Source organism: Pyrus communis, chromosome 11 (genome assembly GCF_963583255.1).
Source record: "Pyrus communis chromosome 11, drPyrComm1.1, whole genome shotgun sequence".
Taxonomy (NCBI): Eukaryota; Viridiplantae; Streptophyta; class Magnoliopsida; order Rosales; family Rosaceae; genus Pyrus; species Pyrus communis.
In genome coordinates, this window is record NC_084813.1 from 26,358,701 (window position 1) to 26,372,975 (window position 14,275).

The window sequence follows — 14,275 nt, forward strand, 5'->3', positions numbered from 1 at the left end:
CAAATCACACAACCATCCCTAATAGTCTAATATTGTAAACAGTAAATTTAATACAAAGTTAATTGGTAATGACTTCACATTTTGTATTATTTGGGGGACCATGTTACTCGATAAGAACCAAACATGGTAAAATATTTTGGAAGCAATCAATAAATTTCATTTAATTTGTATAGATTTAGGAGCCAAATGCTTTTTTTTAAGCGCTCCATTTCCAAATCCCAAAACTAGCGCCAAAAAAGATTCCCGCTACAATATTAAAACTTTGAAAAAAAATCCAGCCAAGGCTTCCCTGGCAAGCTTCTTTCCCTTAAGCTCGCTTCTCAAATGACCGTTGTGCCCCTCTCCACGCCACTCCTCAATGTCCTTATCCAGTAGCCGCTAATGCAAAACACAGAAACCGTTGAATTTCCCAAAGTACCGCTTGAATTTCCCAAAGTACCCTCGTTTTCGGTTCATTCTCCCGCAAGCTTCTCGTAAATTTGAAATCTCCCGCTCCCGAAACCCCCAATTTAAAATATTCATAAACCTCCGCCCTCTCTATATATATTCGGTCCAATCCCACCGAATTAATTCAACCCCAAGACGCAGAATTTGAAAATCCCCCAAAATTCTCCGTTCGAATTTCATCTCTGAAGTTCCCAATTCGAATTTCATCACAAAAGATGCCTGCCTTCCCAGAAGAGCCGCTGCTAGCTCCGAACCCGGACCGCTTCTGTATGTTTCCGATCCAGTACCCGGAAATATGGGAAATGTACAAGAAGGCCGAGGCATCCTTCTGGACCGCCGAGGAGGTCGACCTAGGCCAGGACATCCGCCACTGGGAAGCCCTATCCGACGGCGAGAGGCACTTCGTCTCGCACATTCTCGCCTTCTTCGCTGCCTCCGACGGCATCGTCCTTGAAAATCTCGCTGGGAGGTTTATGAAGGAGGTCCAGGTCGCCGAGGCCCGCGCCTTCTACGGGTTCCAGATCGCCATTGAGAACATCCACTCCGAGATGTACAGCCTCCTTCTCGAGACGTACATCAAGGACTCCGACGAGAAGCACCGCCTCTTCCACGCGATCGACACCATCCCCTGCGTCGCGAAGAAGGCCCAGTGGGCCCTGAGATGGATTGACGGCTCCGAGTCTTTCGCGGAGCGAATCGTGGCTTTTGCCTGCGTGGAGGGGATTTTCTTCTCGGGGAGTTTCTGCTCGATATTTTGGCTTAAAAAGCGCGGTTTAATGCCGGGACTGACTTTCTCCAACGAGCTGATCTCGCGAGACGAGGGCTTGCACTGCGACTTCGCGTGTTTGCTGTATTCACTGCTGAGGAAGAAACTGAGCGAGGATCGGGTTAAGTCGATCGTACGGAACGCGGTGGAGATCGAGACGGAGTTCCTGTGCGACGCACTGCCGTGTGCGCTGGTGGGGATGAACGGCGATCTGATGGGCACGTACATCGAGTTCGTGGCGGATCGGCTGCTGGGCTCGTTGGGATACGGCAAGATGTACAATGTCCAGAACCCGTTCGATTGGATGGAGCTGATCAGCCTGCAGGGGAAGACCAACTTCTTTGAGAAGCGCGTCGGCGAGTATCAGAAGGCGTCGGTGATGAACAGCATCAACGGCAACGGTGGCTCCCATGAGTTCAAGATGGACGAGGATTTCTGAATGTCCGATTGATTGATGAATGTCGCCTCCGTAATATCTTTGTGTTTTAGTACAATTTTAAAATTAGATAAGTTTGTTCGTTAATTTCCCGTTGTCATGTTTTCGAAAGAATAAATGGAAGATGAAGCCTTTCTTACCATAATCTCATTTAATTTTTGCCCTAATTTAATATTTGAATTGTGAACAAAACTTATTATTTTTTGAATTGTGTCTTTATATTGAGAAATTTTTTATTATGATGGGAATATAGATGATATGTTATGTGTTTTTATATAAGTGATGAGAAATTATATTTTTTAAATTATTAATTTTTTATCACACATATTCTAATGACAAGTAGCGTATCATTTTGTGTTCTAGTCGTATTGAAAAATCTTTTTTTTATATCAACCTCATTGTTTGCTCCAAATGGAGTGCAGCTACTCGTTTTTCGTTAACTATGGTAAATTTCTTGCCTTTTGTTCATCGTGACTACATATTGTTCTTAAGTAAATTTATGTGTCATTTTTTTAGGATGCGAACATAAAGTGCTGTTTTTATACTCGGGAACTTTTGTTATCGATGCGAAAATTGTGTAAGTTTAGCCGGTGAGGATTTAGTAAGTAGTAATTTAGTAAGTCTTGTGGTCGTATACGATGCGTTATTGAAGAAAGCCAAAATTCTACCATAAAACCAATTAAAAATATCGGAAGTAATTTAACTTATTTATAAGCACATACAAGATTCATTATCTCATAAATGTGGATTCATTCTCAACGGTTATCTAAGATATTGGGTTGAAAGCCCAAATCTTTCCTTTAAAATGTGGGTAAGTAAGCTTCTGGTATTTATGTAATATGTTGCTGTAAGTACTCATCTACAAAATGGCAGGGAGGAGATGGCCTGCGACAAAGCTGAGGTTGGAGCAGATGAATTTACTGAAAGGACGAGAACAATTACAGGAGCAGGTAATATCTATCCTAATATGACAACTATAATTAATGTTAAGGGTTTATGTTTCTAAAGCATCATAAGTAAATTTTATTTAGGAAAACTAATAAAAATGGTTTGAAAATTTTGAATTTTAACAATAAGGACAAAATAAATGATAAAGTGAATAGTAAAGTTTGACTTTTAATGTAAAAATATGGTTTTTTGTTAAAGTGAACAGTACTGCGGACTTTTCGTTAAAACTCCCATTTTATTTTTCAGCAACTTTTGACGCTAAAGTGCACACGCAAATTTCCCATAGATGATCAATCTGCAATCCTCGAGAAGGTATGTAACGTATGTTGGATCAAAAATTTGGAACCTAAATGATCGAATGGTTGGTTTTATCTAACCGGATTAGAGATTAGGATGGTGAATGCGAACGCCTTCTTGAAATTCTAATGTATGGTGTTTTGTTCTTATAGCTACATCAGCAGATGGAACATACCAATTTTGACGGTGCTGCATCGATCTGTTTTGTCATTAGAGCAAATTCAGGAGATTGTTCGAAGGTGGGCATCAACCTTTATTTAATGTTAGATAGAGTGGAATATGTATCAATGATGCAATGCAGTTGTTACTTTGTTTTTGTTTTTCAAACTGCTTGTTAATCACATATAGAATGCATATTATTGAGTAACTTTGTTTTTCTTTCACTCTCATCCCCTCTATTGTGAAAAAAAAAAACGTCTGGAAAGTAAGGTGGAACCGGCTAACAACATGGATGGTCAAGTCAACCTCATAAAAACACGAATCTCTGTATTTTAGTTTTATCCCACACGTATGAAAACCGTACTAAAGAGACGCCAAATTATAGATACTTAACTTTACCCTTGGAAACCAAATGTGAGTTATGCGCTGCGGCCTTGGAGAAAAAGAAGAAAAAAAAACAAAAAAAAAAAAAAAAAAAAAAAAACACAAGAGGAAATGAACCAAAACAAAGGTCCCACCGAGATTTGAACTCGGGTTACTGGATTCAGAGTCCAATGTCCTGACCACTAGACCATGGGACCAAGTTGGTAAAAGTTGGACTTATTAGTTATATAAACCTAACAAGTTAAGGGCCGTAGCCGTTCATTGGCCGTTCACTTGACAGGTATTTGAATATTAAAGGTAGGTTGAAATCTCAGGTCACACAGATAGCCGAGTTGGTCTAAGCGCCAGATTAAGGTTCTGGTCTGAAAGGGCGTGGTTCAAATCCCACTCTCCACATTTGGTATGTAAATAAGAACAAAAAAATGACAAAAATACTCTCAAGTTAATAAAATGGGCCAAAATGATGTGACAAGAGTAAGGGTATTTTTATTATTTTCACCTTATTTAATGGAGGTTTTTTACAGTATGACCAAAATGATTGATGGTGAACAAACTATGCGATCAATTCTACCGCTTTTAAATCTCAGGAACCAAATTGAATTGTCATGCCAATCTTGGGAAAGTCTTTCTGTTTTTGTGATTTGAATACTATATAGTTTCTAATAGACTAACCTTCATGCATGCGTTCACGCGTGTGCATGAGACATTTTTTGATTCACAGGGTGCCATGCGCGACTTATACATTTTAAATGTATTTATATGAGTGAATTGATAAAAAGGAAGTCAAATATTTGAAGTAAATGAATAATCTTAGATAATGCTATAAAAAAACCATTCACAAACCAATCAAAACAGCTGAATTCACATAATAAAATCCGTCTTTCAATTTCCATCTACATCCTATTGAATTTGCAGTAATAATAGAAAAAATAATATATAATAAATAACTGATTGAATCACATTATTGTTAGTCCATTGTAAGGCTAAGCCCACCCCTCCCCCTTAGTGTAGATAATATCATTTGTTCAAAAAAAAAAAAAAAAAAAGAAGCAATCATTTGACAACTAATTTAATCACATTATTATGCGTGTGCGAAAGACTTTTCTTATAACCGGCATTACACGCCTCTTAAGATGATTTGAAAGTGTTTAAAAATAGAGAAAATAATATTTAATGAATAATTAATTGAATCACATTATTGCTAACTTATTGAGACACTAATTTAAAAAAAAATAATGAATAAAAAAATTATACAAAAAGAATTAATTATTAAAAAAATACTGTTAAAATGAAGAAAATACTCATGCATTATTTTGGGTTGCTTTTAATTTTTTTTTGTTTTGGAAGTATTTTTGTCCAAATTTTTTTGATGAAGCTTGTGACCTCAAAATTGGTTGTTGGCTTTATGTAAAGATTATTCACAATTTCAAACCCAACCCTAAATATATATATTTTTTATTCCTACTAAATAATTATTAATAAAAAAAAGGTTAGACCTTATTACCAACTTGTGGTTATTGACAAATGGGTCTTATTAGGCTTAAAATGTCATAGTCTCATGTTTACAAACTAGTCAATTGTCTAATTTGAATACCAATCAATTGATCACATTAAAATTAATCAATTTTGGGTGACACTTGAATATGTGCAAGTTATATACTTAAAACATAAGTGGAGAACGACTTTATACTTGTACTTTAGATAAAATATTAATAAATAAAACATTTAATGTAATTGAGTAGAGCTAACAGCAGGTGCCCGTGTTACAACCTCACTAAAAAAATTTTGTTTATAAGTTAGGGAGGGCATCCAAGATTTTATTTTATTAGTTGGGGAGAGGGTTCCATGGGGACTCATTATCATGATAATATATTTTAAAGGGTAGGATTGTCTCTGAGATTTTGGAAACCTTGTGCAAAATTTATAAAAGGGCATCTCCTTAAGCTAGTATTAAAGAAAATAAAACAATGAATTGATGTTAGAAAACAATCACTTAAATCAAAATAAACTTTAGCATTCACTGATTGCAAGTTTACAAATGTCATTAATTTTAAATAAAAAAAGCTACAAACATAACCTTCACTAGATAATCAAAATCAATTCAATCTTAAACAACCAAACATGAAAAAAAAAACTTCAAAACTCTAACTTTAAAGTTCACTTGAATATATAACCTTATTATATAATAAAATTGGAAAAACTATCGTTTTTAGGTTGTTATTATTGACAATCAGAATATCTCATTGTACTAGAATTTTTTATATTGAGTGATGCTAGGAATACTAAATTTGTAGACAAAATTTTGTAAATTAAATGACATGTATGTTGATAATTGGATTATTACTTAAGCATTGATAAATGAGATCATTTCCTATTAGTGACTTATCATTTAGTTCACAAATTTAGTCTCCTTAGACCATCTCCAATGGTTGGGCTAAAAGCCAAATTTTTTAGCCCGGAAAATTTAACTTTTAGCACAGAAACAGCTTTTCTACTCGAACCATTATAGCCTAAAATTTTAGCCCGAGATTATTAAAGAATAAAATTAGGTTATTTTTTTTGTTAAATTAATTTTTTTAAAAAAAATAAATATGCAGACTATCGTAAATTAATTTTATGAACATTTTAATCTAAAAAAATTTAAATTCCGATAAATATTGGGTAGAGTCCTCTCCGATTTCTGGGCTAAATTTTGGGGGGAATTTGGCATTGGTTTAGCATTTAGCATTTAGCATTTAGCACAAAATTTCCCCTTGGGTTGGAGTGGGTTTGGGGGGAAATTTTGGAGGGTAATTTGGCTTTTAGCCCACTATTGGAGTTGGTCTTAGCATTACCCTTTCATATTTAGAAAGGAAAAAAAATTTACTCTATAAGAAATGCACAATGAGATTTTAAAGTACTAATAAAAATAATTTTTTAAATATATAACATTATCACATAACATTAGATGACAAAAATTTTGGGGGCCCCTTCAAATTTGGGGCCCTGTGCAACTACATATTTGGCTCCCCCTCAATGCCTCCTCTATTAAAGGGTGGTGCTCACACATCTCTTTTTTCTAATACACCCTTAATTTTCTGTCATTGAATTAAATGAATTGAAGAAGATCAAAGAACATAAATTAATGTGAGTGTGTGAGAGGTAAAAAATGGTGTGTGAATAACACTACCCTTGCGTTCACTAATACAAAATTGTACAACTAACTTAAGCATCCATCTACAACACATCTTGATTGAAAAATGTCCCCTGCATTATTATGTAATATTTTATGAACTTACTTTGCATATTGCACCTCCAACTGCATGTATTTTATTTTGTTGCATATTGCACCTCCAACTGCATGTATTTTATTTTGTTGTTCCACAGTTGCACTCTACATGATTTAATTTTTTTTTGTTGTCGTTCCAATCAAAACAAGTATTTAAGTCGACAAGACCTTAAGCACTCTCAACATATCAATCCAGAAGATTTTGTTTATTAGTTGTTGAGGGGGATCCATAAGTTGAGAAGACCGTAAGCACTTTTAACATATCAATCCAAATTCAAGTGCTTTGATTTGCAAAGCAAAAATACCACAAAGTCGTATGATGAAATTGATCACAGCTTCTCTGGATCAAATTATGTTTCTAATTGACGAAACGCCCTATTTTCCATTTTTCACTTCTCTCCTTGTCTGCATCCTGGTGATTTTTTGGAAGCGATCCAGAGCCGGAGGCCTAAAGTCACCCCCTGGGCCATGGAAGCTGCCGGTTATTGGAAACTTGCATCAGATGGTCGGTCCGTTGCCACACCACACACTGGGAGACTTAGCCAAGAAGCATGGACCCGTCATGTACCTTAAACTGGGTCAATTAGACGCCGTGATTATTTCATCTGCCAAAGCTGCCCGGGAGGTGTTGAAGACACATGAGCTTGCATTTGCGCAGAGGCCTATTGTTTTGGCGGCAGAGGTTATGTCTTTTGGTCAAGCAGGTATTTTCTTTGCTCGTTATGGAGATTTATGGAGATCGCTGAGAAAGATTTGTATGTTCGAGCTTCTGAGCGCCAAACGTGTGCAGTCGTTCGGATCCGTAAGAGAAGAAGAGGTATGGAACCTTGTTGAGACCATTGGCTTAATGTCTCACAAGGGACTTGCCATCAATTTTAGTGACAGGTGCTGCAGCTTCACAAATGACGTAGTGTCAAAGGCAGCATTTGGGAAAAAATGCAAAGACCAAAACGAGTTCCTTTCGCTACTAAACGAATCAATCAAACTCGCTAGTGGGTTTGATATTCCTGATTTGTTTCCTTCACTCAGTTTTCTTGGGTACGTTACTGGGTCGATCACTGCTATGAAAGACATGAAAAGAAAGATCGGTACGATTCTCGAAAATATCATTAACGATCATAAAATCAAAAGATCCAAAAAGGACTTGATGATCAGTAGTGCTAGTACCACTACAGCAGGCAATAACAAAGCAGAGGAGGAGGAGGAGGAGGAGGAAGATTTTGTTGACGTACTTCTTGAACTTAAAGGATCCAACAAGGTGGAGTATAATTTCACAACCAATCAGATCAAAGATATCATTATGGTGAGTAATGTAGGCTTGCTTTGTTATACTGCGGACATTTTATATTCGTCTACTCATCACCTTACAAAAATAAATGAAGGGGTTTTATCACAGATGGTTGCTTATGTTTTCGAAACTCATGATTTAGATCCCGCACATTGAAACTCAATTATTGTCATGCTGCACATTTTGCCCCACACATCAATGTCGTCCTTACGGTCTAACTCAGTAAAAAAAAATTGTTATGTGCAGGACATCTTCTCTGCAGGAAGCGAGACTTCAGCTACTACCTTAGAATGGGCAATGTCAGAGTTGATGAGAAACCCAAGAATCATGAAGAGGGCTCAAGCTGAAGTGAGACAGTCAGTCCTCCAATTGGAAGGAAAGAAAAGCAAAGTTATTGAAGAAAGAGATGTTCAAAAAATGGACTACTTGAAATCGGTGGTGAAAGAAACTCTGAGGTTACACTCTCCAGCCCCTTTGCTCCCAAGAGAAGCAAGGGACACGGTTCAAATTGGCGGATTCGAAGTACAAGTTAAATCAAAAGTAATTATTAATGAATGGGCAATAGGAAGAGACCCGGAGATATGGGGGGCAGATGCTGAGTGTTTTAAGCCAGAGAGGTTTCATGGCTCTTCTGTTGACTTTAAGGGTTTTGACTTTGAGTTCACTCCATTTGGGGCCGGCAGAAGAATGTGTCCAGGCATGTCATTTGGTGTTACCATGATTGAACTTGCTCTTGCTGAGTTGCTTTACCGCTTCGATTGGAAACTGGCGAATGGGATGAATCCAGACGAACTTGACATGACGGAGAGCTTTGGACTGACCTGTAGGAAAAAGGATGCGTTGTACCTAATTGCCACCCCACATTTGACTTTGCTCGGCAAGTCAGAGTGACTTAGCGTTTTGTTACCATGAACGGCCAACAAAACCAGCACCATTCTGGCCTGTCTGGTATCAACTGTTCATTCACTTTTGTATTCCGTCTTTTGTAGGCTAAAACACTTTTGCAGCCCCATCAGTCTTTACAATGTCCCACTTTCGTTCCCATATTTTCGAGTGCAATGATTTTCATCCCTGCAGTTTGCAGATTGTTTAAATCTAAGGCTTTAGTGCGCTCTTCCGGTCTTTTCATTTAGTACTTGCGTAATAAGGCATGATTAATGTATAATATGTATCCCTAAGATGTAGCATGGTTAATGTATAATATGTATCCCTAAGATGTAAACTTGTTATTCAGATCAATAATATATGTACTTGTGTGTGTTCCTTTGATGAACACTACTTAGTACGTTGATAATACATACAAATCCCTTGCTAATATATGCCAGTACTTGTCTTTGCAATATTCAAAATGTCTGAAGCTACAAAATGCCCCTCCCTATTACTACTCTACTGCTACTCTTCTTGCTCTTCTTCTTCTTCTTCTTCCAAAATTTGTTGTCCACAACGATTTCCTGAGACGATGAACAAGACATGACTTGCTTTGAGTACGATCGGGGTTGGCGCTGGGAACCAGAGGCTAAAGCCGGCTCGGCCTCAAGATTTTACACATTAACAATATTAAAGTTATTGGATCGCGATCGTACTCAATCGTAACTGAATTTGCTAATTATTCGGTGTGTTAGGCAGACAAATAGAAAATAATCACACTAAAGTTTAGTACTCCTTTAAAAATAATTTAAAGATTCTGTGTATCCTGTTAATAGATAATATATTTGAATTATTCAAAATACGTACTGAATTTGGACTAATTATTCATAATATATATGAATAAATATTCATCAATAAGTTTGGGATGATATTAATACTCTAGGGCGGCCGCCAGTCGAACGATTTGGATTGGTTTCACTCTCGAATCCCATCAAATCAATCAACTGTTAAACGGTTTAGTCTTGTTTGATTTTAGTTCATATGAGACATTATATTTATATCTCCACTTGTGTCATATGGAAATTTACGTTTTAATTTTTTTTAACTGAATTTGATATGAAAAAAAAATTTGGGTATGACAGATTAATCAAGTGAATGATTAGACACTTTTAAAAAGAACATGCTCAAGTTTACGGTGAGACTTCTCTACTCAAATTTACCTCCTTTATTAGAATGATTAATTAATAATTCAGTAATGCTAAGGAGACTATCTATTTAAATTATATTTTGCAAAATAGATGACGTAGTTGTTGATGATTGAATTATTACTTCAATGTTAATTAATATGATTATTTTCTATTAATGATCGTCATAAAATTTGCAAAATTGGTTATAAAATTGGTTAGCCTAGAATTGCTCTTAATTATTATCACTTGAAGAGTTATTAAAAAAAGAAAAAAAAGGGGTCTACAAATCAATTATTTAAATATAAACCCGGAAAAAGGAAACCCAATGGCCCAATAGACTAGTTCAGAAAACTCAAGGGAGGAAGCTAGAATTTCCCAATTCATACATAATTCTGTCGCCACAGACATTTTTCCTTGACGATTCGAATTGCCGCAAGAAAGGAGCTAGGAGCACTAGCAATATTCGTCGTCGAGATTTCCGGTCACCAGGTTGCCGAGGCTGACTTCAGATACAACAGCGTGGCACCAAGGTACGAGGTAACACACACCCACACACACACACACATTGTGTGTGTTTATATAAAGATGTGCGATTATATAAATTAAGAATTGCAAGTAGCTTTGGTGATGGTAAGGGGAGGGGAAGCCGGAAGAGTTCGAAACTATTATAATAATTTAGAGAAGTTGAGAGTTTCGAACCATGACGCAAGAGTGGAAATTCATTATCATATCGACTAGAATATTACACTCATCCATACATTGACATTTGACGCTCATAAACTAAATTTGGTAAGCAAAGAAATAGAAAAATGAGTAAGCTTAGCTAACTAATTTGTGCTACGTTCTAATCACATATTAAAGAATGGTTAATTTGATGCTAATTTCTGATCATGTATTAGTTAATGACCCAAAAAATGTGAGGGAATCACTCATCAATGCAACTTAACTTAAGCAATCAAGTGACCAGACCACCTCGATCCGAAAAGGTCATTGTGATGGTCTTACTCATATGTTTACACTGGAATTGGATCCCATCTTATCCAAATTGTGGAGATCCTAGAGATCCTCATATCTTAGTTATTCATCGTGTATCGTGTCGTGTATCGTGCAGACAAAAATTATTTGACTTTCTTTATTTAAAATTAAACACAAATAATACTTGATGAAAACTGGCCGCACGATATACGATAAACGGCTAAGACGTGGGGAATCCCTAGGATCCCCACAAAATGAATCCGGAGAGGATCCTCTTCCGTTTACACTAATAAGCTGAATTGTCTAATTCTGAGTGCCGATTGATTGCGGTGTCGGATAGCTTAAGGGTTTCAAGTAGCTTTGATGGTGTACTCCAGATATATATAGGCCAAGATTTGTAAGGAGCTTCGATGACAGTCTCATTCATCCATTCGCCCATAAACTGAATTTCCTAATTCAGAATCTGTGTTTGAATTAGTTGGGAATCGATAATACTATACTCTTAACAGTAACCAATTTTCTACTTGGTATGTTGAGAATCCTTTTAGATGTACTCTCTTGCAACTTGCATCCGGGAATTATGGTTTTGTTATCTGCAACACCTTTCTGTTGGCATTTCTTAGCTCACCCCACTCGTACTTGCAAGTCGGTTCTGCATCAGTTATATCACAAGCTTCTGCAAACTCCAACATCATAGTACATGGTGCTGTGCCAAAAGCAGCTATTGCCCAAATGTAGATTGTATGCCGACAGCAATTTATATCAGGTCTGGCAATGGTGGTCGCTATACCATTTAGCATTACAGCAGTCAGCAGGCAAGATGCAACCCAAAACCCATGGCACCTACCTACTCCTACTCCACTTGATTGGTAAGTGAAGCTTTGAATTTCCTTCTCCTTTTCCCCAACAACATATTCATCGATCATGATTCCAACCAATGTTGTTTCTAGTTCCTGTTTATGAATAGTCAGTTTATGTAGATAATAGATTTAGACTACATGTGACAACTAGACATTCGTGTGGAAGTGCTTCCTTGGTAACATATGAAAAAAATACTTGAAATGTTTTTGAAATTTTAAAATATTTTATCTAAAACCGATTTCAGTAATTTTAAAAGCGTTGCCACACAAGCTCTAGTTCAAAATTTATACCTCCACTTAATCAACATGAAAGCCCAATAAAAAAAGAAAGGAATCTTGTCGTCTTTTTTATATATATTTTATAACAGCACATGAATGCACGTGAAAGCGTTTTTTGGTCTTTTTCATTGAGGTTAAGTGCGGAGAATCTCTTCTACCAAGACTACTGGATGAAGTAATTCGAGTTTTTAAAATTTCATTAAACGACCTATTTGTTTTGATCTCTTAAAAACTATAATAATTTTTGACCGTTAGATGAAATTTCAAATATCCGGATCACTTGATTCGGTGATCTTGGTGAAAAAGATCTGGTCGTTAAGTGCGGAATAAACCAAATGGTAACTACTTGAAAGAAGTCATCAATAAAGAGGTGTGCAATCTATCCCTTTTTGTTGTTCGGTGCCATAACAGAATTGAAAGGGAAGGGCGACGCTGTGGGTTGATTGAATGGTTTCACAAACGATTGAAAAGATTTTTGCTAGAACCAGAGGGGAAAATAATATCAGATAAAACCCATTTTATACATTATTATTGACAAAGTAAAAACCAACTCTAAAAATATATATTTTCACTGTTACTGAATTATATTAACAAAAAATGTTAAGGCTTATTACCGAACTTGTGGTTATGGACAAACAAGTCAACCGTCCGATTTGAATACCAATCGACTGATGACATTAAAATTGATCAATTATTGGGTGACACTTGATATGTGCAAGTTATATATTTAATTTGTGTGTTACAATGTAAGTGGAGTCAGACTTCAGTCTTGTACTTTAGATAAAATATTCATGAATAAAACACTTCAAAATAATTGAGTAGAGTTAAAAACGAGTGGCAGTTTTACAACCTCACTCAAAAGATATTTTTATTTGTTGGGGAGGGGGTTTCATAATTTGTATCTCTTTCGACATTGGGAGTCAGTATCATGTTGATAATGTATTCTAAATGATGGTGTTATCCATACACCTATTTCTATGTCTCACAAACCTTCTTAATTTATGATTGTGAGATCGAATGAATTGAAGAAAAAAAAAAAAATTATCATAAACGTGTAGCAAGTAAAAAGGAATGCGCTGATATCTTATGAACTTGCTTCGCACATTTGCAAATAGAAAATTGTACAGTCTAACTTAAGCATCCAGTTAGAACACATGCATCTTGTTTGAAAAATGTATCCTGCATTATTGTGGAATATTTTATGAACTTGCTTTGCACGTTGCACTCCAAATGCATTTATTTTATGAGAGTTTTGACGTAAAATCTGAGGAATTGTTCACTTTAACGAAAAACCATATTTTTATATTAAAAAGTCAATCTTAGTATTATTCACTTTACCCTTTATTTTGTCGTTAAAACTCAAAGTTTTCAAAACTTTTTCATTAATTTTCCTTTATTTTATTTTGTTGTTCCACAGTTGCACTCCGCATGATTTTATTATTATTATTAATTTTTTTTTCCAATAAAAAACAAGTATTTAAGATGAGAAGATCTTAGCACTTTCATTATATCGATCCAAATTTAAGAGCTTTGATTTGCAAGTAAATACCCCAAAGTCTTATGATGAAAGTGATCACAGCTTATCTGGATCAAATAATGTTTCTAATTGTTGAAACGCCCTATTGTTATTTCAATTCTCTCCTTGTCTGGATCCTGGTGATTTTTTGGAAGCGATCCGAAGTCACCCCCCAGGGCCATGGAAGCTGCCGATTATTGGAAACTTGCATTAAATGGTCAGTCCACTGCCACACCACACATTGAGAGACTTGGCCAAGAAACATGGACCCATCATGCACCTTAAACTGGGTCAATTAGAGGCCGTGATTATTTCATCTGCCGAAGCTGCCCGGGAGGTGTTGAAGACACATGAGCTTGCATTGGCGCAGAGGCCCATTGTTTTGGCAGCAGAGGTTATGTCTTTTGATCAAGGAGTTATTATCTTTGCTCCTTATGGAGATTTATGGAGATCGCTGAGAAAGATTTGCATTTTCGAGCTACTAAGCGCCAAACGTGTGCAGTCTTTTGTTGAGAATCAATGTTAGGTATGGTTGAGTGAAAAAAATTAGGTGCAATTAATGGGTTTTGTGTGGTAGCAAATAATCTTAGTTTAATTA

The 14,275-nt window shown here is 36.2% G+C and overlaps 2 protein-coding genes, 1 non-coding gene and 1 pseudogene across 3 annotated transcripts; 3 read left to right on the forward strand and 1 right to left on the reverse strand.

Annotated features, from left to right (window-relative positions):
* Nucleotides 1-491: 491 nt before the first annotated feature.
* Nucleotides 492-1,788, forward strand: LOC137708727 (ribonucleoside-diphosphate reductase small chain-like). The gene has a single exon (XM_068447871.1). It carries the CDS (start codon nucleotides 663-665, stop codon nucleotides 1,650-1,652), a length of 990 nt encoding a protein of 329 aa, XP_068303972.1. The 5' UTR covers nucleotides 492-662; the 3' UTR covers nucleotides 1,653-1,788.
* A 1,774-nt stretch (nucleotides 1,789-3,562) lies between these two features.
* Nucleotides 3,563-3,634, reverse strand: TRNAQ-CUG (transfer RNA glutamine (anticodon CUG)). The gene has a single exon. It is a non-coding gene; the product is annotated as a tRNA-Gln (tRNA).
* Nucleotides 3,635-7,021: 3,387 nt separating this feature from the next.
* LOC137749411 (desmethyl-deoxy-podophyllotoxin synthase-like) lies at nucleotides 7,022-8,884 on the forward strand. Its single transcript, XM_068489506.1, has 2 exons — nucleotides 7,022-8,008; nucleotides 8,240-8,884. The coding sequence occupies exons 1-2, from the start codon at nucleotides 7,022-7,024 to the stop codon at nucleotides 8,882-8,884; spliced, it is 1,632 nt and encodes a 543-aa protein (XP_068345607.1).
* A 4,837-nt stretch (nucleotides 8,885-13,721) lies between these two features.
* LOC137749214 (desmethyl-deoxy-podophyllotoxin synthase-like) overlaps nucleotides 13,722-14,275 on the forward strand; it is an 11,998-nt pseudogene continuing 11,444 nt past the window's right edge.

What these genes read in the sequence shown, in the direction of transcription:
- LOC137708727 (XM_068447871.1), top strand. Translation starts at nt 663, where the DNA reads ATGCCTGCCTTCCCAGAAGAGCCGCTGCTAGCTCCGAACCCGGACCGC.
- LOC137749411 (XM_068489506.1), top strand. Translation starts at nt 7,022, where the DNA reads ATGATGAAATTGATCACAGCTTCTCTGGATCAAATTATGTTTCTAATT. An exon ending in AGATCAAAGATATCATTATG is followed by an intron (nt 8,009 to 8,239) that starts GTGAGTAATGTA and finishes TGTTATGTGCAG; the next exon opens with GACATCTTCTCTGCAGGAAG.